This window comes from Glandiceps talaboti, chromosome 1 (assembly GCF_964340395.1).
Source record: "Glandiceps talaboti chromosome 1, keGlaTala1.1, whole genome shotgun sequence".
Taxonomy (NCBI): domain Eukaryota; kingdom Metazoa; phylum Hemichordata; class Enteropneusta; family Spengelidae; genus Glandiceps; species Glandiceps talaboti.
In genome coordinates, this window is record NC_135549.1 from 29,214,616 (window position 1) to 29,238,395 (window position 23,780).

General features: G+C 33.6%; 2 protein-coding genes across 4 annotated transcripts in view; one reads left to right on the plus strand and one right to left on the minus strand.

Annotated features, from left to right (window-relative positions):
- The window catches only part of LOC144442243 (synapsin-2-like), a 129,664-nt gene that overhangs the window by 30,343 nt on the left and 75,541 nt on the right, over positions 1-23,780 (minus strand). For 2 of the 3 annotated variants that reach the window (XM_078131530.1, XM_078131546.1), the window contains exons 3-7: positions 17,889-17,946; positions 15,089-15,180; positions 14,376-14,408; positions 9,891-10,047; positions 9,364-9,453 (exon numbers count right to left, since the gene is read on the minus strand). In XM_078131530.1, coding sequence (XP_077987656.1) covers positions 9,364-9,453; positions 9,891-10,047; positions 14,376-14,408; positions 15,089-15,180; positions 17,889-17,946 — 430 coding nt within the window. The remainder of the gene's footprint in view (positions 1-9,363; positions 9,454-9,890; positions 10,048-14,375; positions 14,409-15,088; positions 15,181-17,888; positions 17,947-23,780) is intronic. The other variant, XM_078131537.1, reaches the window with a different exon arrangement.
- Positions 784-6,450, plus strand: LOC144439788 (metalloproteinase inhibitor 2-like). Its single transcript, XM_078129024.1, has 4 exons — positions 784-1,238; positions 3,639-3,986; positions 4,879-5,009; positions 6,049-6,450. The coding sequence occupies exons 1-4, from the start codon at positions 1,112-1,114 to the stop codon at positions 6,259-6,261; spliced, it is 819 nt and encodes a 272-aa protein (XP_077985150.1). The 5' UTR covers positions 784-1,111; the 3' UTR covers positions 6,262-6,450.

Consider the following 23,780-nt stretch of genomic DNA (forward strand, 5'->3'; position numbering starts at 1 on the left):
AAATATTTACATGTACCACATTTCAGACAAGGCTGATGATGCCATTGTAGAAAAAGGATTTTTTTCTTCCATCACAGTCCAAAACACAATGGACCCCCCACCCCCCATCCACAATTTTCAAAACAGCATGATCCACCCCTACTGCCAATTTCAAAAACAGGGTGACACCCCCCCCCCTCCCCAGGTCGAAGAAACTGACCGGTCCCTTAACATGTACAATGTCTAACTTATTGGTATTTGGCAATGTTCAGTGAAGGTCAGTGTCTGATAGGAAATGTCATCCAGTTACAGCTAGTTGTAGCTATAAATATATTCTCTATGAATGAAAAGGACATCGTTGTCATAAACACCTTGAAATGATTAGTGGAATATAACAATAAAATAGTTGAGAAATCCCCCTTATTGCGAAACCTAAGTATCTCTCTATAAATGAAATGGCATGGAAAGGATATCATTACTTGACTGTCCTTTTGTTCAGAGTTGTGTACTACTTCCCTATTGCCTAGAAACTGGCAAATAATAAGTGTAATTCCCAGCACTGCTTTGTATACCTGCTGATTCATCCTATTTCTGTTATTGCAATTACTAGTATTGTCTTCCACAAATTGAAAACTTTGTATTTCCTCTTGTTTTTAAAGGACTGCAAATGAAATGAGGTACACATCCTGTTTGCATAACAAAAGAAGCCCTCAACTTTTTAATTAATATTCGTGATGTCATCATCATGAACTAGCTTAGCTCTTCCAGCCTCTGACTTCACCCCTACTGGACAAAGTGAAAGATTTCTTTATATGGCATCAAACTTGGAAACTGGTGATGATGAGAGAGCTGTACACTTGATATGGTGAAATAGTTTTGAATGAAAACTGTGACGCACAACTAGGTCACATTGTTGTGTTGTGTTTTTTTGTGGCCGAGTGTAACCCACGTTGTGATTTTCACACCCAATCACCCGGAAGGTCAACATTACATGAGACAGCTGTTCTGTATTGGCAATAGTGCTCATTAGATGCTATATAAGTCCCAGACTCCTGAGTGATCTCATTAACAAGAACACCAGCCACTGACATTGATCCAGTGTTGTAAGACTAAAGAGAAGACATACGTAAACATGGCAAGTACATGGTTGCAACTCATTCTGTGTGTGGTTCTAGTTCTCTGCTGTCACTTCCAAGTGTCAAACTCATGTTCATGCATGTCACAACATCCACAAGAACAATGCTGCAATGCTGACTATGGTAAGTGAACACACAAATATTATCAACTGTTTCTTTAAGTTAAGTTTAACTCTTCACAGTTGTATTTTTGAACATAATAACAGTACACTTTGAATGGTTAGACATACTCTAGCTAACAACCCACGGTGAGAACTGATCATTGTGTGTATATTCAGATTCATAAAAAAAGTGTCTGGAAGTTTTGCTTAAAGGGGCACAAGCTGAGTTTCTACCTGTATTGGCGTAGTTTTGATATTTAGAAGAAACTTGCATTATTGTACCTACTGAAGCACACAACACTTGTTTAACATGCATGTTTATTTAACAAGGGAGATATTGACTGAACTCAAACCTGGTATTACAATTAAGAGATAACTTATAAATGATCAAGTGACATAATTTATGATTATACTATCAATGTTCAAGGAACCCCTACTATGCAATCAACTGTTCTAATAATGTCAGAAGACAATTGTAATGTAATAGAAGGCATTGAAAATAACATTATACCAGAATGTGGTTTTATTTAAGTTTTTTCACCTGAGTAAAAAGCTTATAAACTCAGTTTGTGCCATTTTAACTTTTCAGGTATATACTATCTGTCTAGTCTTGAACCTGTATTACTTTACTTTTACTGTAATATGAAATACTCTTTGGCAAAATGTAGTTTTGGTATATGGGGGGGGGGGGGGGGGGCTTTAATAGCATGATACATATGTTATGCAATAGGCCAAACATTACAGGTCTAAACCTGGACAGACAACAAGGTTTTATCAGCTTTGTTTTGATCCTTAACTTGTTTGTTTACTGGAACTAACTTAAAAATTGCATAATGTATTATTCTCAAACATGAGAAATTTCGCAAAGTTATTCCGAGAGTTTGTACTTGTATTAAGTATATAATAAAACACATTTGCAGAAAATGGATTCTGATTGAAATAGGTAGACTGCAGTGATGCATTACTGAGTAAAAATTGTTCATTGTAAGTGTCCATGTAGTGATTTGATATCTCCATAATCTATGGGCAGTTGGTTTATATACTAAACACACAGACCTGAGATGGAATAGTTTACATATTAAAATATAGAACTATAGCGAGATACTGACTGTAGAGATATAAATGTTATGACTGCAGTAACTGTAGTGGTTTCACTCCGTCACTCTTGGTCTCTTTGCAAATCGCATATAAAAATAAAAAATAAAAATAAAAATGTTGCGTCACATACAATGAAATAAAAAGAAGAATAAAAGAGTATTGTAAAAAAAAAACCCTAAAACTATTGCAGTTAGGATAGTGGTTAGAGCAAGCTCATGCATGCAACCTGAAGGGCAATCTTGTATATAGCAATGATAACATGTTATCACCAACTTTTGTTTTGTTGCGTACGTTTTAGCCAAGAGACAAAGCATTACTCTTGTATGCTCTCAATCAGCTTGAGACAAGTCTATGGGATTATAAGTTACATTGTATATCCATAGTAGAGAACTGATGTGTGAAAAAAGCACGGTGATAGAGGAATCCTTCCAAGTTCATCTACTAAGCTGAATAGAAGATGTGTCTTTTCACTCTGTGTCACATATATGGTGGCCCTGTATAAGATCAGAGGTTGCGTGATGTCTTTGGCAACTATAGACTGTAAGATACATTATGTTGTTGTTGTTCAGCCCTACCAGGCTTCTTAACAAGTGCTGCGGCTGATAACATGGCACAAATATACAGACTACAAGCTGAGAGTTGTTGGAATAGCAATCTATAATCTTATCACCAGATTGGACAAACACTTGAAATCACTATGGTGAAAACCAGTGGTGGCTTTGTATATAAACAGTATGCTTATAGCTATAGCACTCTACATGTTGACCTCTGTGAACCATCATACCAACTACTGTGTAGCAAGCTGCCAGTTACACACCGTGTGTGAGTTTGTAAACTTTCAGCTTGGTTGGCCATGGCAATTGAAGTAGACAATAAAAAGTAGTTTTAGATTGATCATTCTTGTACTTTTGAGTGTGCATGCAGTCACCCCTACAGGCCAGTCACCCCTACCATCAGTCAATTATGTCATTTTTTCCAGTGAATTTATCAATGTAGCGGAACTTAATTCCTGCCTGTGTATTCTATTTGTCATGGTCATCCATCACAGAGCTGTCGGATATTCCCCCACAATTCATCCAATGCAATCCAATCTACCAGAGTGTTTCAATTACTGTTTTCATTTTTTGGTGATTTTCAAGAAATCAGATCAACAACTATCACTCAAATCCAAAACTGTATTTTTGATGATTTTCAAAAAATCAGACAACTCATTCCAAAACTTTATGCATTAGCAGCAAAATATATACTCTGGCTTGCAACAGTGTTTCAATACACATCACCATGGAAACCCACTAAATATTCATTATTTCCTCACCATCAACAGTGATCAGGGCCAAGGTTATGAAGTCAAGAGTTGTCATTCCAACGGCACCTCCACCACCCCCAACAGACATTGTAGACTACGACACAGACGACAATTTCAATTTGACACTTGGCAATGACAGTATTGTGACACCCCCTGAAGATGTTGCCATGGATACTGATTATTATTCCTCCTATTCCGATACTTCTCCTGATGCTGCTAGAGTGTGGACAGTCAGGATAACAAAGGTGTACAAAGGAAAGCAGGGAGACTTGAAGTCAGGACGGGAGGTAGAATTATGGACTCCAGTAGAAGATGCAACATGTGGTATAGAGTACTTAAAGAAAGGAGCATTCTATGTGTTCACAGGTGAGAAATAGGGATTTGATGGGGGGGGGGGGGACGACGGGCGACGGCTTTGTTTTAAAATCTCTTACTATATGCAATGTGTAACATAGAATACAAGAGAGTTACATTCTATATATGTTGTTGCAGGTGAGAATACCAGAGTTTCGTTGGAAGGTAGGGGGATGGGTAGTCTATCAGCTAGCCCTTGGATGTTCTTCCGATAAAATATGACACACAGCCGAACAACGCTATCGAGGATGGAACATCCGAGGTCTAGCGAATGTCATCAGGATATAAATAACTGCCAATCAGAGAACCGTATTAGCGACAAGCACAAACAGAGGACAATAGCTAAATTTTCATGCATATTCATCTTAAGGAGGGGCTTGTAAAAATAACCACCAATGCGTTAACTAAAATGTGTGAATGACAACGTCTACACACTCATCAAACACAATTACCATAAACTGATAAGACATAGTAATGACACAAATGTGTTTGTCAACACCTGCATGCAGAGATTGAATATATTAAAGTATATATATGCATATATGGCCCAACCCACCACTTATCGTAATCTCAATGGAATGTCCGGTCTGAAAATGACATTCGCTAGACTGTTCGGGCAGGCCCTCACATGCGAACTTCGTTCGCTTATAGTTATAGCATCGAAAGAAAGCCCGAACGTCTAGCAGCAAGACTAGGGGATGGGGTTAGGGGGTGGGAGGGGTGGGGGTGGAGTGACAGTGATGAGTTATGAACTTTTATTGGTCAGGTTCATATTAGACATATCAAGTGACGAGTTCTAAACCTGTATGTGTTTATATATTTTTCTGTCTACCAGATTCATTTTTGGAGTTATTATAGTGACGAGTTCTAAACCTGTATGTGTTTTTTTTTTTCTATCTGCCAGGTTCATTTGGGAGTTTTTATAGTGATGTGCTAAATATTAATATGTGTGATTGGGTCGTAGAATGGAAATCACTAACCAGAAAACAAAAGAAAGGCATAAAGTCCACCTATTTAAAAAATTGTCAATGTGAGGTAAGATCATGATCTAACAAATTCCCCCTGTGATATTTTTAGTAAATACTATTCATGTGACAAAGTAATTTTTATAGTTTTTTGAACCCATGGATGTTATATTCTTTTAGCTTGATAAGATTGTATGGATTGAACACTTTGTCAAAGACAAACAGTTTTTAGAACACTATCACCAATAATTTCTCTATATACTTTTATAAAATCAGTACTGTTATATCGATGTTTTGTCCTACTAGTTTTCTTTGCCTTAGCTGTGTTTATATTGTTGGGACAAAATACTGATGTCAGGTGTGATGTCAGATTTCAAGCATCTGTCAGTTGGAAAATGTATAATAATAATTTTTTTTAGGAATAATGTACTCATATCAGGAAGGACCAGATTTCAGGCCCAGCACATTCTCACAAACCAGAGCTGTTATTTCTGTCATGACACTGCGAGGGCGGTGCGTCTTGAACGGTGCCATAAAAGAGGCTGTGGTTTACAATGATGACCCAGCAGTTCATATTAGGATTCAAATTTAGACATTAAAAATTGTTGTCTGACAGATCGAACTATAGAAAAAATTTGTCCTGAACCAAAGAATAATCCTATTAATCCTTATGGCTGTACTGATAAGATAACACTAATGTAAGAATGTAGGACTGAAACCTTGGCCTTTAATTTATGGAAAACTGAGAAAAAATAATGGTGATTTTGAATGTGTTGAATTCAACTTTTGATTTCTCCAAACTGAGAATGCTCAGATGCACAGGACTATGGGATTACCTGTAGTTATCGTAATATCTAATCTGTAGTTATTGATAGAATAAACCTCGTACAATGGTCGAGATAACCATGACTAGATTATCTGTGGTTACAAACAATAACACAATTGTGTACAATACTGATCGAGTCATGTTTATCATCACATTTCCCATGATGCAACATTCATGACATTCAAGATGGCGGGTTTGCAAGTTCCCCCATTGACAATTCCATTAATGAAAGCAAGATTTCATTTTAGTTTTCGATCTCATTTCATATTCTTTTCATTGACAGATCTACACCTGTACACTAACGGATATTTGTATGTCTATAAGAAGTGGGACAATGTTTCCACCAGGCTGGTCAGACAATGAGGACGACATTGACGGCTGTATTGCCCATGCTTACAGCTATTGTTTTGTACAACACTCTGCATGTGTTCCACGGAAAGATGGAAAATGTGGTTGGGAAATGGGAAAGGACACAAAGAAATGTATGAGTACTTAATTCTTCTCGTAGTTCCTTGGTTTGAAAGCAAAGTATCAAGAATGAGACCAACAAGTTTGGTTATCTACAGAGAAAGTTTCCACACTATCAATGACCACAGAAGATAAAAGTTTTATTTTTTGAAAAATATAGTAAGTAAAAATGTGTGCATTGATGAATTTTTAAAACTCATACATACATACATACATACATACATACATACATACATACACATATATATATACATATATATATATATATATATTACTATTATAGGGGTTAATCTGTCAAATCACAATGTTTATAAAAACTTGGGATGTTAAATAAGATAAAATGTGTTTGTTTCATTCACTTTCACTTCACTGGGTCGATGCCAGCGCTGTACTGATAAGTTAGAGTGACGGGGGTGGGTGAGGGATGAAACCAAATTGTGTAACATCCCAGTTTTATTTAACAACAAGAGTTTACAAGGTATCCTTTCCCCTTTTAAAACATATTTTGGGGGCATTGCTCAATTAGATCTCAGTGAAAGTAGCAATTTAAAGACTCTATTGGTGTGTGATTTGTGTCTTTACTGTTCAATAAATTAATATATATCACACTAGATCAACAACTTACAGGAGTATATGATTATAATTCTGTACTACCAATATTGATAATATACAGTAGTAGCATTTAATGTTCTTTCTTCTGAACAATAAACACACTGAACCACTTACAATCATTGCATAGTTATGTACATATAGTTACTAAATACTTCAGTGTAGAAATACTAAACTTGCCCCCCCCCCCAAAAAAAAAAATAAAATAAAATAAAATAAAAAATTTCTTTCTCATCTTTTTGACTTCTGACAAAAGAGATGCAATTGTAGCAAATACTAATGTTGGCCAACAGAAAAGAAAAAAATTGCTCAATTTAGACTTGTGACAAAAGTGATGCAGTTGTAAATAATTTGCCAATATGGGGAATATTAAAACGTTGTTCTTATTCTAGCCTTGTGCCAAAAATGATGCAATTGTGTATTGCCACAAAGTTGAAACAATGGTACTTTTGTTGTCCGTTAGTTAAAATTCCCAGTGAGGACTCAGGGAGATGATATGAGGTATAAATGTGAAACAAAAGCTGACATTATATATATTGACCTATGTCACCTTGAACTAACCTTGGACTTTAGACATTTGGCATGTTTGGTGAAAATTAATGTGTGACAGTTTTGACACAGTGGGATACATTTATACAAGGAATCATTACATTAAAAACGTGCAGGAATGAATGTTCATGGACTCTTCCAAGAAATACTTTGACTCTGTGAGTAGAAATTTCGTCACAAAGCATTAAAAACATGTTGTGTTGTTAAATCCAATATGTTCATGTAATGAGGAAATATCAAGTGGATGGACTTGGCAACGATTTCAGATTTTGCATTCATCAAAAGCAGTATTGAAAGAATGATGTTTCATTCATTGTTTTTCCTTCTATTGTATTTTTTTATTCACATTTGTGTAGCTTTTGTCAAACTTTTTGATGATAAAAAGTGTTTGAATTCAATATTTGAGATGTGCTTTTTTTTTTTATCATTAAATATGGAAAACATTATATTGTAGCCAGTGTCTTTGTTATAGGGTGGTATATATAACCCAAGTTCCCTTACATTTTACCCAGGGTTTCCTACCAGTGTCTTTGTTAACATTATGATACAAGGTTCTCTACTCAATATTATGTTGCCCTTTCTGTTTATATACTGGGGTTCCCAAATTGTAGTAAAACACTAGCCCACAGTCCTCACATGGACTTTTGAACCAGTTCAAAATCAAATTGAAGTCAGTTTTCCTGTCCCACATGCACTAAAAGTCAATTTGAACTGATTTTAGTTGAATTGGTCTGAAATTTCCTCAAGGGTAGGAATGATTTTAAGATGTTTTAAATGAAATCAGTTCAAAACCAAATTGAATGTAAATGCAAGTGAATTAATTCAAATCCATTGGTCAGTTTTCTATTTGGGACAGACACCAGTTTTGAATCAATTGAACTGAATTGATTCAGTTTGGATTGGGTTTGAATTGATTCAAGAGAGGACAGGGCTACTGTCTTAGTGTATGTTAAAGCTAATCAGTACATTCTAATCTGAATTTGGACATTTCATTTTCAATGTATCAATATGTAATGTAAAATAATTGCGTTCTTCCCTGACTTCATGGCAAAAAAAATAGACATTTCAAATTTTAAGTGTTCTGTAGAACTGGAGAGTTCCAGATTCCATGCAAACAATACACATATTTTCTAATGTATACAAAACATACTTTCCTGGCTAGCAACCCTAAGGATGAAGTAACCTTACCGTCTGTGAAACTACCTCATATGGAAACAAGCCAAATTTTGCAGTGTTTGTTCACAGACACGTCTCTCTATGGCTAATTCCAACTTTTGATGACTGACATGGTCTGGCTTTCAAAAGACATCAACAAACTTTAAGTATGGGTATTGTGCTACACATGGTGACTGCAGATATATATATATATATCTATTACATATTCAAAAAAAAAAATTGAAAAAATGAAGAGAGCCAAATCTATTCCATAATGAACATCAGGTCACGTCACAGAGGAAAATATATTGTTCATGGTTCCAAGACTCAGTAGGACAGTACAATACATAGTTACTTTGGAATAATTGGAAATAAATGTGAAGTTTTGACCCAACGTCATAGTGATTCCATATGATAATTGGCACGGTGCCAATTTTTTCATTTTATACTATAGTATCACTACCTCTTTTAGTTCGTGATTTCTCTTTTTAAAATGTATTCTGAAATCATGATATGTACACAGACTGCAATCGAAGTTTACATAAACAAAATGTGTGTATGTGGGTTTCAATGTATGTAGTCAAAATAAGGGATAACTTGTAAGTTATGCACATCAAAATTTGATTTTCATTGATGGTTGAAAACTATTTGTACATGAGAGGACACACAGTTGTTTGTAAAGAGTGGATACTGTGACAGACAGACAGAGGAAACTTGGGTGTTAATTGAAGTTTTAACACTGTCAGAGACACATGCATGTAGCAGTGTGTGTGGGTTTGTGTCTTCTATCCTCTTAATAGGTTGTCAATAAACTCACCATTTCTTTGTGGTTTGGAAAGTAGGACTGGTCAATGACTGGAAATTTATCTTTGCCGTGTTTCTCCTGCAGTTTCAAGAGTTGTGCAAACTGAAAATGAAAACGAAGTTATTGTTTATTGCATAGAGAGGACTAAATGATTTGTAGATGCACTGTTTAGTAACTCTGACCTTTTGGAATTGATGGGTCATTATTTCCAAAGTTTTTCAGGATGACTGAAATTCAACTATTTCTAATGATAACAAATTCTTGAGTACTACCCACAGCACAGCACAGAAGTGATAGTTTTAATGAAGTGCGCCCTCATGCATCACAATGACTTTTACATTTGTTTTTATTATTTAGCCCGGCAATAGTTAGAGCTATGCTCATAGCAAACATACTTGGCCCACAGTCTGTTATTTCCTTTGTAAACAAATACATGAGTGATTGAGAAGGAGAGATGAATAGCTGAAATTTACCTGAATGAGATAAATTTGATATATTGAGATGAAATATTGGTAATATGACAAAAACTTCTATCTTACCACCCATGGTTTATCCATAAAGTTGTAGATTGATTCCCATGTATTGACACTGGGAATACCACCATACTGGAATCCAAGGACCAAGTTTTTCCAGTCTTCCTGGACACCCATTCCCCTGGCATGCTGTCGGATCAACACAAAGTCAGGTTTGAAAGATCTACAGCAAAAGAGAAGAAGAGAAACACTCAAAGACATTGAAACTGATATTCATTGGTTGATTAAGATATGATCTGATAAGGTCAAAGGTCAAGTAGATTTCAAACATGACCCTGTTCCCTTTTCTTTAATTTCTTTTCCCTTAATTTCAAACATTAACATATCACATTTTACATAATTAGATCAGAAATTTTATGTTATCACAGAGATTTAAAAAAAAATAAAAATGCTTTTTTTCCCCCTGTTAACATATAGCTGTAAACATCCTTTTAGTATTAATTATTTTCGTATCTTTTCGTGTAAGCTGTAAGATATAACTTTTATTTTGTGACGGTTTAATCACATTCATTTTTTCAACATTAAATCTATGGTTAGAATATTTATACTTGTTATATTCATCCATATCTTTTATGTTAATTTTTATTTCAGGTGCTGTTACACAAAAACCTATAAAACATAGTTTCATGGCTCAGCAGACTTAGATCTTCCACTAACTGCGCGTGTAACGAAATCTAGTATGAGGCAATTTGTAGCATTCTCATTAGATCTTTAGTTTTATTAACATCCCTATAAGATCATTGATTTTAGCTGTCAATAAGCATGTCATGTCTTGACTGCTATATTGTAGCATTCTATGTCACCTTTAGGCCTCTGTACATGTCACGGTTCCCTTGACTACTACAGTTGTAGTGATATATCTACATGTCACCTTTAGGTCTCTGTACACTACACATACTAGTATCAACAAGTTATCTTTGATTGAAGTTATTCATAGAATAGATGGCTGGATGGTGCCCCCTCTGGTAAGCATTCTAGTATTCTCTCAACACAGCCTGCAAAGTTGATATTTCAAACCCTGCAAATTTATGGATATCATGCATAGAAGCAAATTGGTTGAATAAGTCAGATGGTGCCGCTGTTATGCTGATTTTGTCAAATTACTCAAATCTGACCTTGTTGACCTATATGGAAATGTGGTGTTTGTCCAAATAAACTCAGATATCAACAATCATTATTTTATGCTGATTTTTCCTTATGGCTAAAGAGTTGTAGATAACGAGACATGGCCAAAAATACTGGGTTTGAATTACCAAGTTTGCTAGCTATGCATGTGGTGAGATAATGCTTGCCAGGTCAATCATTCAGTTGGCTATGGCAATGATTAGAGATTTACATGTATAGGCCTGATTTTTACTCCTTGAAAAAAAACATCTCAATATAAATTGCCTTTGAATAAAAGTTTCTGAAACAATATTAAATTTACATGAATTTTAAAAGAGTTTGAAAACCCTCTATTCTAGACAATAACAGTTTCAAAAGATGGCAATAATTCAATATTACTGAAATTTACATGAATTTAAATAGTGTTCAAAAACTCTATTCTAAAATATCTCTTTTGAAAATCAAAACTTTTTTTTTTGCAGAGTAATGGAATTGAGTTTGAAATGAGAAGATGCACAGAAAGATTAAACAGAGATATAGATGATTTCAGTGGAGTTATAAAGTTTGTTAGGAGTCAGAGACAATACAGATATTTGATACTGAGGTGCATATTGCAAGCATCTACAAGTACAACTACAGTCACTACAATTGGATGGTTTGGCATGCCAATTTGAATAGCAAGATGCCGGCCGTGTCAAAAGGAATCATGCCTTGTATAGCTTCTTTGATTGTTGGATGAGAGAAATGCAAGTCTGTAGAATAAATACAAGATGGTTATATGTATGATTTAGATGTAGAAATTATTACAAGGTTATAATAAGTCTGTTTTCACAGCATTTAGTTGGACTCTCCATGGTTTAATGAATATACCATATTAGTGTTAATGAAAAGACAAAAGATTGATCAGTTTGGCCACCGAGGGCGCTGTTTAGCACAATTGTGATTGGCACAGGAGTTAAAAACTGTTGCCTACACAGAATATTCTACATTCATAGCATTTCACTGCAAAAAAATGATAGCCATTTCAGCCAGAATAAGAATTTCTGCATTTGTTTCATTTTCCGTGGTATTTGTTTTCATAATTCGTCAGTTATTTATGTACTGCCATGACATTGACAATCATAAGCATTTCAATGTCAGTCCTCAGTTTCTCTAAATCTCCGGTGCCGCTTACAGATGGCTATAAACTTAGTACCTGGAATATGGTGCATTTCTAGCCATTGAAATGGGGTGTAGACTACAGTAACATCAGATTCATATTCATATTCAGATTCAGATTCAAATATCTAGGAGTTTGTTATTTTTTCATTATAGTATATATACATGATTCAAAGTATTTGAAAATCAGATTCTATGCACAGTCAGTAGAAGGAATCTGGTGCTTTTTTGATTATTGAACTACTTCTCAGAAAGCTGGAATGGTCAGAGTAGAATCTTGATTTAATAGTACAAATTTCCTATTCAAAGGTATAGTTAAAGGCCTATAATTCAATCCCAAGATTTTATCAGTGAAACCATAATGATTAGATAGTATTATTCTTTTGTTAAAAACCAATGTTTTGAATCCCATGTTATCACATTAATGCTATCTTTATCATTGGATATCATACAGACTAGATGCTACGGTTCTATTGTTCCAGACTGACTTTTTTTTCTTATAGCTCTACCAGAAAATGATTTTTTACACCTAAATTTTAATCCTATATATGGATCTATCACAGTACCTAATAATCTATGATTTCTCTTCATTTTATTTCTCACATCACACACAAGATTTGAAGTAGCTCTGATTGCCAATCAAGTCATGAATATGTAAATGAACATAATGAGGGCAGTCACAGCATCAAAGCATTATGGTACTACTCTGGTAAGCCAGCTTTCGGTTTTTACTAAGATAGGTACAAACTAAATCTAATGTTCTTCAGTGTGGTAGATTACACAAGTGGGTGATAGGGGTTCCTCTGTTCTGCGACTGTAATTACCCTGTGATCAAGAGAGTGTAAACATTGGAAGTCCCAAAACAGCACACTGCGGCAAGTTCATGGAACTCTAACTAAAACTCTGTGATGCCTACCTACTGAGATTATAATTAAACCAACATCCCATTCAATAGTTTATCACTGTTGTATCAACACGTTGTGACAATAGTTTTAGTTTGTGTCTATCTTAGCAAACGGAAGGCTCAATTACCAGGGTCATATCACAACAATCTCCAATGATGATGATAAATTGTATTCAGTGATAAATAAGTAGTTTATTGTAATCAAAAACAGATTTAAATAAATACTTATTGGTTCACTCACTTCAAAATTATGCTGGTATTAAAATCTCCAAAATTGATAATGGGGCTGTATATTTTCAAGTTTAGCCACAAATACAAATGACGGCAGAGATGAGATTGTGGGTACTAACAACTACATAGCTATGAAGCTGCAAACATTGCAATTTTGAAAAAAATAAAAATACATACACCACACCCTATTATTTACACCAACTTAATATTCAGCAAAAAAAGATCAATATTTGCTTTGTTTTCCTTTTTACTTCCTTTCTTTGAAATATGGCAAGAATAAATAAAAAAAAGAAAACAATGAAAAATAAAGAGGGAATGTATAAGTAATGGCTAATTAGGTAAACATAGAAATAAACCATGACAAAATGACAATAAATAAATAAATAAATAAATAAAAAAGTAAATAAGTAAATAAATAAATAATGAATGAATGAATGTAAATAAAAATTAACTTTTTTGGATTGTTACTCACTGTGTCAGAGAGTCAGAAAAGTATTGAGAATCATTCCAGATTTTTGTCACCTTTGTTCGTGAATTTTTATTCAGATTTTGACTCCGTGATTAGCAAAATATTGTTTAAATTGAACGTATAAGCAAGGAATAAATCAGTAAATTGAAATTAATTGATAAATAGATAAATAAATAAATAAATAAATAAATAAATAAATAAATAAATAAACAAACAAATAGATAAATAGATGAAAAAGTAAATAAATAAATAAATAAATAAATAAAACAAGACCAAATCAAAGGATGGAATGAGAAATAGACATGCCTGTAAATGATTATTATTCAAATATAGGGGACGTCACATGTATGTTCATTGCATTTGATTTGATTGGCTAGAGAGTTCTGAGACGCTGCTGTGAAATCAGACACCCTACACAGAAATCTGACAACTTGCAGATCTTCCATAAATGAGAGAGAAGGCAGAGATGAGAAGCAAAGCAAATTCTGAATGATAAAATATGATGGTTTATGATTTATCATTATTGATGATAGCAAATGATGATGTATAAATAGGTGATTTAAGTTTTAAAAAAAAAATAATACTTTGACAGAATGTGTGCACACCGTATGGAATCCACACTCACCGAATCACTCTAGTTCCTACGCCTTGATATTTGCTAAAGACATGAGGTAAAATTGTACAATAATAACCAAAGATGACAAGTAACGCACCAAGGAAGCAGCAAGTAAACAAATACATACTCAAAAAACTTGAACATATTCAGACAATCATGCTTTATGAAATAAACATATTTCTAAAATGATAATTTTTTTTTAAACATCTTGAAAGAAATTTGTTTTTATATATAAATGGACAGTTATGATAGCCACAGCAACACTGAAAGTAAAACGCTACATTTTGTTGTTACAGATCACTAAAAACATTTGAGAGTATATATAACGGTAGGGAGAAGAACACGTAATGTGTTTGCATTGATCATCAGGTCATCCTGATCCTTATGGGTGTAATCAGCAAAAAAATGGCAATTTATAGGGAAAGTTATTTGATGTTCATACTTTACTTGATAACTTTGACTTAAAACATAGTTTATAAACTTCACTGGGATAAATTACACACCATTGCATAATAACATGTAGCAGACATATTGGATTATAAGTTGTTTGTTTCTTCATTCCATCATCATACATCATATCTCATGCTTTTAGAATGAAACCCAAAGTCTTGAACAAATGAGCAAAAAAAAAAGAAAAAAAAAGTACATGCTGCATCACCCACAAAGATCAAATTTGCATGATGACCATCTTAGGGGGTCAAAGTTCAAAGTGTTATACATACCTGACAACCTTAGTTCCTTGTCTGTAGAGTTGCATGTCAACCATTGTACCACCTTCTGAGTATGCTGCTAGGTTCAATTCTGAGAATTCACACTGTGAGTACAAAATATCAATAGTCACAGTCAGGCACAAATAGTCACACATACTTTCCTTTTTTTTTAAAAAAAAGAAAAGAATTTTTAGTTGAACAGTTATTTCACTAACTATATTTTGGCAAAATCCCCCTATGATTCTTGATTACAATCTCACTGATGATGCTGATAAGTTAACAATTTTCATATTAAGTGATTCTCATTGGTTAAAAGTTTTCATGTGTTATTTTAGTTTATGTTGATTGGTCAATAGTTTTTATCAGTGTTACTCATTGGTCAATACTTTTCATCTGTGTTGCTCATTAGTCAATAGTTTTCATCTGTGTTAATAATTGGTCAAAGATTAATTAGTATTGCCATTTGATTAAAACTATATAATTCATATTAACAATGAAAAGATTTCACTTGTGTTGATCACTGAAAAAAGGTCCATATATGTTATTCAGAAAAATTAACAAAAAAATGAATATTTTAATTCTAAAAATTGAAAGATCTAAAATGTGACTTTTGCAAGTGTTATATTTTGTTTGTTTGTTTATATTTCTGTATATTTATCTTCCATACTCCTAATCCTCTAATTTGACAGATTAATGCCAATATCATAAAATCGACTAATTCATTTTCTTGACTATTATTTTGTCATAAGTTTGACAATCTGTTATTACATATATAATTAAAAACAAAAGTTCAATAATATTTGGACACCAGAGGGTGCCAGATAACATTTTCAAGACCCTATAGTGGATACAAACAGATAAAGTGCTGATAAGGTTAGTCTAACATTTCACAACTTGATCTTTGACATTAGGCTCATATAATCTATCATGTCGTTAGTATTATCTCATAATATTATCGTCTACTTAACTGAAAATGATCCAAATGACATACTTTGTATTGCCACTAGCTATGCCAATGCACTGAATGAGATTTGATATGTGTAAGATTATGAACTTTCTAGATCGTGTCTTAAGTCATGGGAGCCATACCAATTCTAATCTTGAAATAAACATGACCATTATAACCTTTGTAGCTGTACTTTCTTTTCTGTTATTTTTTTACTTGATCATATTTAAGGGGAACTCCACTACAAAAAATACAGGCATTTTCGTACACTTTGAGTTCTGGAGAGAGGCATTTCATAATTTAACATCAGTTAAATTTGACACGATTACCTAGGAACACAAAATTTGAATTTTCTTTTTCCTTATTTTTTTTATAAATCCTGCTTGGACAGGTATGTTTTTCACTATATTTTCTTCATTTGGCTGGAAAATGTTTATGACTAAACAAAGAAAAAATATCGAGGATTAATAGTTAACTACATACATTATAATTTACAAAAGACATCTCTCCATTTCAAGTACATATGACATGTAAACGTAAACATGTTTAAATTGAAACCTTTTCTTACATCATAGTTTATCAAATGAAACCATACTTAAAAACATTTTCCTACTACAGCTGTCTGAAAATTAGCTTGTGTCGTCTTCAAGTTATGCACCCTGAATCACATACACTGTGACAGAATAATGTGTGAAATCATAATGAATTTTTAAAAAGTACTTTAATGTAGAATCCGCCTCCAAAAATAAACTTTTTGCTGTTACTTTGTACAAGATTCCTCCAACATATTCTCAGTTAAAATCAATAAAAAAAATCTGGGGTCACCATACAAATTTGTGAAATAGAGGTCAAAATGAAGTCAAAATTTAGTCATTTTAGAATCCAATATGGCCACCGAACACTGTGTTTAACTCTATGGGAAAATACAGATTGATGATTGGCTTGGAAACAAGATAGTGAATGTCCAAATTTCTATAATTATTTCAAAAGAACCAAAGAACAATGTGTCATATGGCAATGTTAAGAGAGATTTGAAGAATTTTGATTTTCAGGGAGATTTGTCTCCAAGGTGTACATTCTACATTAAGTCACAGAAATTGGACTTAAGTCTTCTGCAAGGCATGCAGTCATAATCACTTCTTTGTATAATCTAATATATTCCTACATTACTCAGTACTGTCAAAACAATCTAACTACTAGGCATACAACCATTTTGACAGCATCAATACCGACAACTCAATGTAATACAAGGCAAACAACTTAAAGGCCAAATGACAATCTGGGCAGCCATATTTAATTCTACGTTTCTCATGTCTCCACCATCGACTCTACTTCAATCTTTCTCTTTCTTCAATCTGGTTGCAAAATAATAATTATCAAAAATGACACCCTCTATGGCAGGATTTAGAAATAAATCATATCATTGATTGTACAATGGCAACCCCAAACACATATATCGTATTTGAGAGATAATTATTTTTCTTTATTGCTGAAATTTGGGAACTTGGAGAAAACAAATGGCTCACAGTTTCATTCTGATGTTAATTGTCATTTCTAAGTCAAACATTAACGTACGATTATGAAATCAAAATTTCACCAACATGTACATCCATACTTTCTTTTTCCTCATCCTGTTTTTTTTAACCAACCGATCGACGGACCCATAATTTTTAAGGTGTTACTATGAGAAACAGAATTACGTATGGTGCCCTCAACTAAAGGCCATATGACAATAAATTGATGTATGGCCTATTCTTACCATGTGCAAACAATTAAGATGCAATTTTCTGATTCTGATTGATACCACCCCCAAGGGGCATACACAATTCCCTAACCACTACCTATTTACATTTATAAGCTCCTTACCTGCTCCACTTTAATGTCATATTCTGCATGTATTTTCTTGCCTCGGAAATATTTGGCCCTGGAAGAGTAACAATCCCAAACATATTATTTCATTTGAACTATGCATTTAGGAACATAATTACAACCTCTTGCAGATTACTGTTCACTCAATCTCTTTGTTTGGCACAACTGCACAGAAACCAATAAGAAACTGCACCTGCTACACATTAAGATATAGCAAGATCGAATGAATACAGTGTCTTGTGACAATTGGTTTAAGAAAAATGATTTATAAACATGCCACATCAAAATGCAGACATCAAAACATTGGCACTCATATGTCTGTGTTTAGTTGCAGTATGTTTAAATAGTGCATTTCTTTCTGACTAATTGTAGCATTTGAAATGGCATAGAATGCACAATTTGTAACTGGTTTCTACATGGTTGTATCAGACAGAGCCAGTGAACACTAACCTGTAATGGGTTGTAGTATTCACAAACATAATACTTGCAGCAGAAGGTTACAAAACACACACATACAAGATGACACAATGTCATTTTCCACCTTCCTTTATATCTTTTCATAATTTTATGAATTTAATAATTTACATGTTAATATTATTAATTCATCATAAAAATATACAAACCTAAGTTTCTATGAATTTTTGAAAGGGTCTTGTTTTTTGTTTAAATTTCTTTTCTCATTTTCAATTTACTGTCTTTAAAGAACCATCATGTGATGTGGATCTAGTTTGATATAGGTGATGCTGTATACAGAGTTTTATAGTGTTAATCTACACATAAATAGTATCATCATAAATATGTATGAATACATCCTACCATGTGACCTTTTGACCTTCCCCCAGGGAGATGGTCACTAGTTCTACCTCGATGCACTTGTTTATATATATATATATATATAGAACAACAGCAATGATGACTATTATGCTGACAATATTGATGACAATTAAACATTTATATGTATGCATATATATATATATATATATATATATATATATATATATATATATATATATATATATATATATATATATATATATATATATATATATATATATATATATATACACACACACACATAAATGTTTAATTGTCATCAATATTGTCAGCATAATAGTCATCATTGCTGTTGTTATTGTAAATGTCACGACATCATTGCTGTCATTGTTACCACCACCACCACCTCCACCACCATCATCATAATCATCTCATCATCATCATCATCATCATCATCATCATCATCATCATCATCATCATCACCACCACCACCGCCACCATCATCATCTTTTCAAATGAAACATTTATTTATTTATATATATATATATATTTGATCAACTATGTACAAAAATGAAGAAATGTAGCAAAATACGAATGAATTGACATAGTCGTCATCATCATCATTATCATCATCATCATCATCATCATCATCATCATCATCATACTTGGGAGTTTTAGATTGCAGACTATTTTTTCCGTGGTTAAGTATTAAAAGAGTCCAAGGAATGTAATAAAAGATGTCATAGTCAGTACTCCTTTTATCAAGAATCTAAAAAAAATCCCCTCCAACTTGAATTGAATTTTTGGACTTTTTAAACCTAACGTTTTGTTTTCTGATGCAAAATCAATATTTGATGGCTCATTTTTAAAAGGAGTAACACAACTGGGCTTCAAAAGGTTCACAGTTGTAGTGTTTTGAGATAGTGAAAAGACTTGCATGGCCCCCACACGTCCCTCACTTAACCAGTACAAAATAGTGTAAACACCTAGGCATGGCACTCCATAAGAGGGTTATAACCATGATAAATACACTGATGTAACCAACAAATCTACAATTGATCTGACTGTCACTTTAGGACACATTTGTCATAAGACCAATCAATGTTGATTTGTGATACATTTGAAAACATTAGATTGTCAGTATACGGGAAAGATTACCATATATGGAGTGATCCCAGGTCACGGGTCTAAGGTCAATAAACTTACACAGAAACTGAATTTAATATTCCAAGCACATACTTCCCTAGAGTAATGTATACACTGATAAGTATTATCATTGTGTACTGACTAATTCAGACTGAGTACAGTGAGTCATCCACAGATTCTATAACTAGTAGATACTTTTATTGAAGAATATCTTCATTTATAACACATAACATATCATGTTCATATACATATAGACTTCAGTGATTGGCTTAGATCGTACCACATGGTATGGCCTAGACTAGTGACCCACAGTGACCTCAATTTGCATACAGAAGGTAATATTGATTTTCTATTTACCCTAGGGCACTATTCCAGTAGCAGAAGACTGTAGTCCTACCAGTGATTTGCTCTCACTCTGGGAAGAATATGTGCCTGATGTGATATGTTATAAAACACTTATTGCCTGGCTTTATGTGGGCACTAGTAGATATATGCTGTTATGTAGCCACTATTTCCCATAACTTTCAGCCTTGTGAAATAGTTGCTACCGTACCTAACAGCCCTCATGGTTATAGATGTCTACTAGTGCCAGTATAGCCAGGTAGTAAGTGAAAATATGTCCCATACATTGTGGGAACCCATTCTCTTTTGATCAATTATCAGTGCTGTGTGATTTTGACATATAATCATATAGGAGTTGAATTTTAATATAATGCAATACAATTATGATATAGACTACATTTGTATCTATGTATCCATGAGGGCTAGCAATTTGTACAGTGGTGGGAAGACACCCACTAAAAGTTATCGATACAAATTTTTTCAGGAAATAAATTAAAAGGGAATGATTCTGCTTAATTTCTGAATTTTTCCATTCAATTTTCATCACAATTATTGCAAAAATTGTAGGGAAACATATGATGGGAAATGGCATGGCAGTTTTTCACTGGTTCATTTTTTGGTGGTTTTATTTCTGACATCTAAGCTCTAGCATAGCACACATAATATACAGAGACAGTCAGTAACGTTAACCCTGGCTGTTAAAAATTCATGTAGTATTGCTATCATATGCTCGTAATATTTGATGTAATGACCTTGTAATTAACATTCATTGCTGGTTTGATCCTAACTGCTCCCATTTGTTTCTGATTAGCTAAGTCCTCAGGCAAGATGTGGACATTATCTGGTGTGTTTCACTCAAACCAGACTTTGAAATAGGAATTAGCGGGAGCATGGACTGTAGTGCTCCCCTGGGAGTTGAGGAAAGAATTAATGATTGTTCTATTATTGGTCTGTATCATGTGGTAACAACTCACCAGCATTTATGCCCTTGTGGGTTGAAGTAGAGACATGTCTGTACTTTGCCATCACAGCATGCATCACATATCTAATTCTAAAATTTGGTTTCACGGCAATCAATCAATTATTTATTCTATTATATATACCTATAACACATGAAACAGCTGGAACAGTTGTTGTATTGATGACCCTTGACTGATGAAAATTGTTTCCAACAAATATAATTCCCTGTTGAACACAGATGTCTAGTGCGCCACTCAACATGGAGCGATGGCTTTCTATTTCTCAGACTCCAGATGTGAACTGCAGTAATTAGGACTACATGTAAGTTAGCTATTTTGGAAAGATCAATGTATAGGGTGAATCTCCCATGGCTACACAAGTCATTCTATTCTACTTTTTTCCTTGTATTTGGAGTCACATGACGCCCTTCCCTTCATATATTAGCCATTTAACAATCTCCTAAACCAGCAAGGTGGGTATGATGGAACTGTTTGCCTCTATAAAATCTGTTTGCAAATATAGTACTGAGAAAGAATCATTCAAATTGTAACAATTGAAACAAATTCTTCACATCAAACATCAAACTTTCCTTTGTCTCATGTGTGATGACTAAGTGCTATTTAAGACTAGCTAGTACAGCATTACATTTGTAAATATTGACAACAAATACTACCCATGAGTCAATGATAAGAAAATGCTGGAAACCATGGATGACTGGCTAATGCAATCATCCAGTAATGATAAAATGTACATGTAGCACAGAGACTTTGCTATCTGACTTGACAAAGATGTTCACCAGAACGGTATTTCATGTCAGATAATCAAGTCCCTGGGCAAGATATTAGAAATTCAGTCACCCTGTTCTGTACTGAACAGTAAGAGCATACTTAGTACATGTACATGTATTTATGTATATCAATTAGTGAGGATATGCATTTAGAGTTCATCTCTATTTTCATTATACATATTACCACACTAGGATTACTGAGAAATGTGATGAACGACACCATGAAAGCATAGTAATACAAATTTCTATTCACAGAGTCACAAAATTTATTGGAATCGAAACCCAAACAGTACACTCCTGACGATGCTGGTGAGATGTCAGCAAAATATTTGGGGATTCACTTACAAGAAATTTTTTGCCTCTGTGAGTAGAAATTTTCATCACTAAGTATGATGAACCCACAGTCCATGAAAAGTGATTATTGCAGTTTTTAAAATCTATATTCATAAAAAAATATCAAAAAAAACCCTTCACTTTCTGCTTAAAAGTGTTGGCTGTTATCATAAGAGAGTTGTTCCTTTAATAGTATGTATACATCTAAGTACTAATGATCACATTGGGGGAAATAATTTTAGGTTGCGGACTTATAAACATCAATTTTTTTAATTGTACCATATTATGTGTACAACTTCACAAATATGTTTACCCACAGGTGATTCACTACTGTTCAGAGTGTGCAAATGTTTATTATGACTAAGTCATTACATCTATTAAAAGTAGTTTCAAAACTTGCTCCAGTTGCAGATACTGCAGTGGCTTTAAATGTTGACCAACACTTAGAAACAATAAACATATCACTGATTTGTGTAATCTTTTAATCAATTAATCATCTTGATTGCCCAAGAAACATCCCTATCAAAGTTTGGAATAATTAACCTTGCAGTTTTGAAGTTTTAGCTTTTTGACAATTCAAGAAATCAATTTTTTACTTTTTTATTTGTATTCAACATTAAGGGGTCATATTGTCTAAAAACAATCTTCATCTGGACACACCTGCAAACATTCTCATCAATTTTCATATGAATTTACCCAGTAGTTTTGGAAATTAATTTTTTCATCAAATATAACTTTAAATATAAATATATACATCCATAACTAAAATCCCACGAAAAAAACAACAAACCAAAAGCCCTCCACACACATTACAGGCCTACTATAGCAGTATTGCTTTGTATTGAACCTTTTAAGACATTTGTGTGGATAGACTTTGACTTAAGTCACTGTTTAAATAACATTATCTAACACACTTCAGAGAACACTGACTGATGGAAAATCACTCATTTGGACATAACTTGCATTCACTCATTTGGACATAACTTGCATTTCACTGATCTGATCACTTTTGTTTGAACAATTCCCATCTACATACCCCATGAAATGCTCCCACCAAATACCACTTGACAATCAGATTACCCTTTTTTTACTTCAAGTCATTAACGCATGCATGCATGTACACATGGATGCACATGGACACACACACACACACACACACACACACACACACACACACACACACACACACACACACACACACACATTTTGCCTCACCTATAACATGACTGATCTTTAGTTCAGTTGTGATAAAAATGCTACAAAATATTGATGTGGCCAAGTAATCAACACTTAGTATATTTGACAGACTAAAATCAAATCTAAAGCTTAAAAGCTTATGAAGTGACAGTTTCTATTAAAGTTGTCACATACAACATAAATTGAGCATTTCCACCCGAGAGAATGACAATCATGCCCAGGGCATAAACAATACATTATACATTTTGTCTAGTAATTTACCATCTGTCATGTTTTTTTCTTCTGATCTTGCCATAGAGGGCATAGATTTTCAAATCATTTTTTTCAAATTCTTGCTGTCAGATTCAAAT

Excerpts from the sequence above, each read along its gene's own strand:
- LOC144439788 (XM_078129024.1), top strand. The coding sequence starts at position 1,112 with ATGGCAAGTACATGGTTGCAACTCATTCTGTGTGTGGTTCTAGTTCTC. Across the intron at positions 1,239-3,638 it reads ATGCTGCAATGCTGACTATG|TGATCAGGGCCAAGGTTATG; the intron begins GTAAGTGAACAC and ends CACCATCAACAG. Across the intron at positions 3,987-4,878 it reads AGCATTCTATGTGTTCACAG|GTTCATTTGGGAGTTTTTAT; the intron begins GTGAGAAATAGG and ends TCTATCTGCCAG.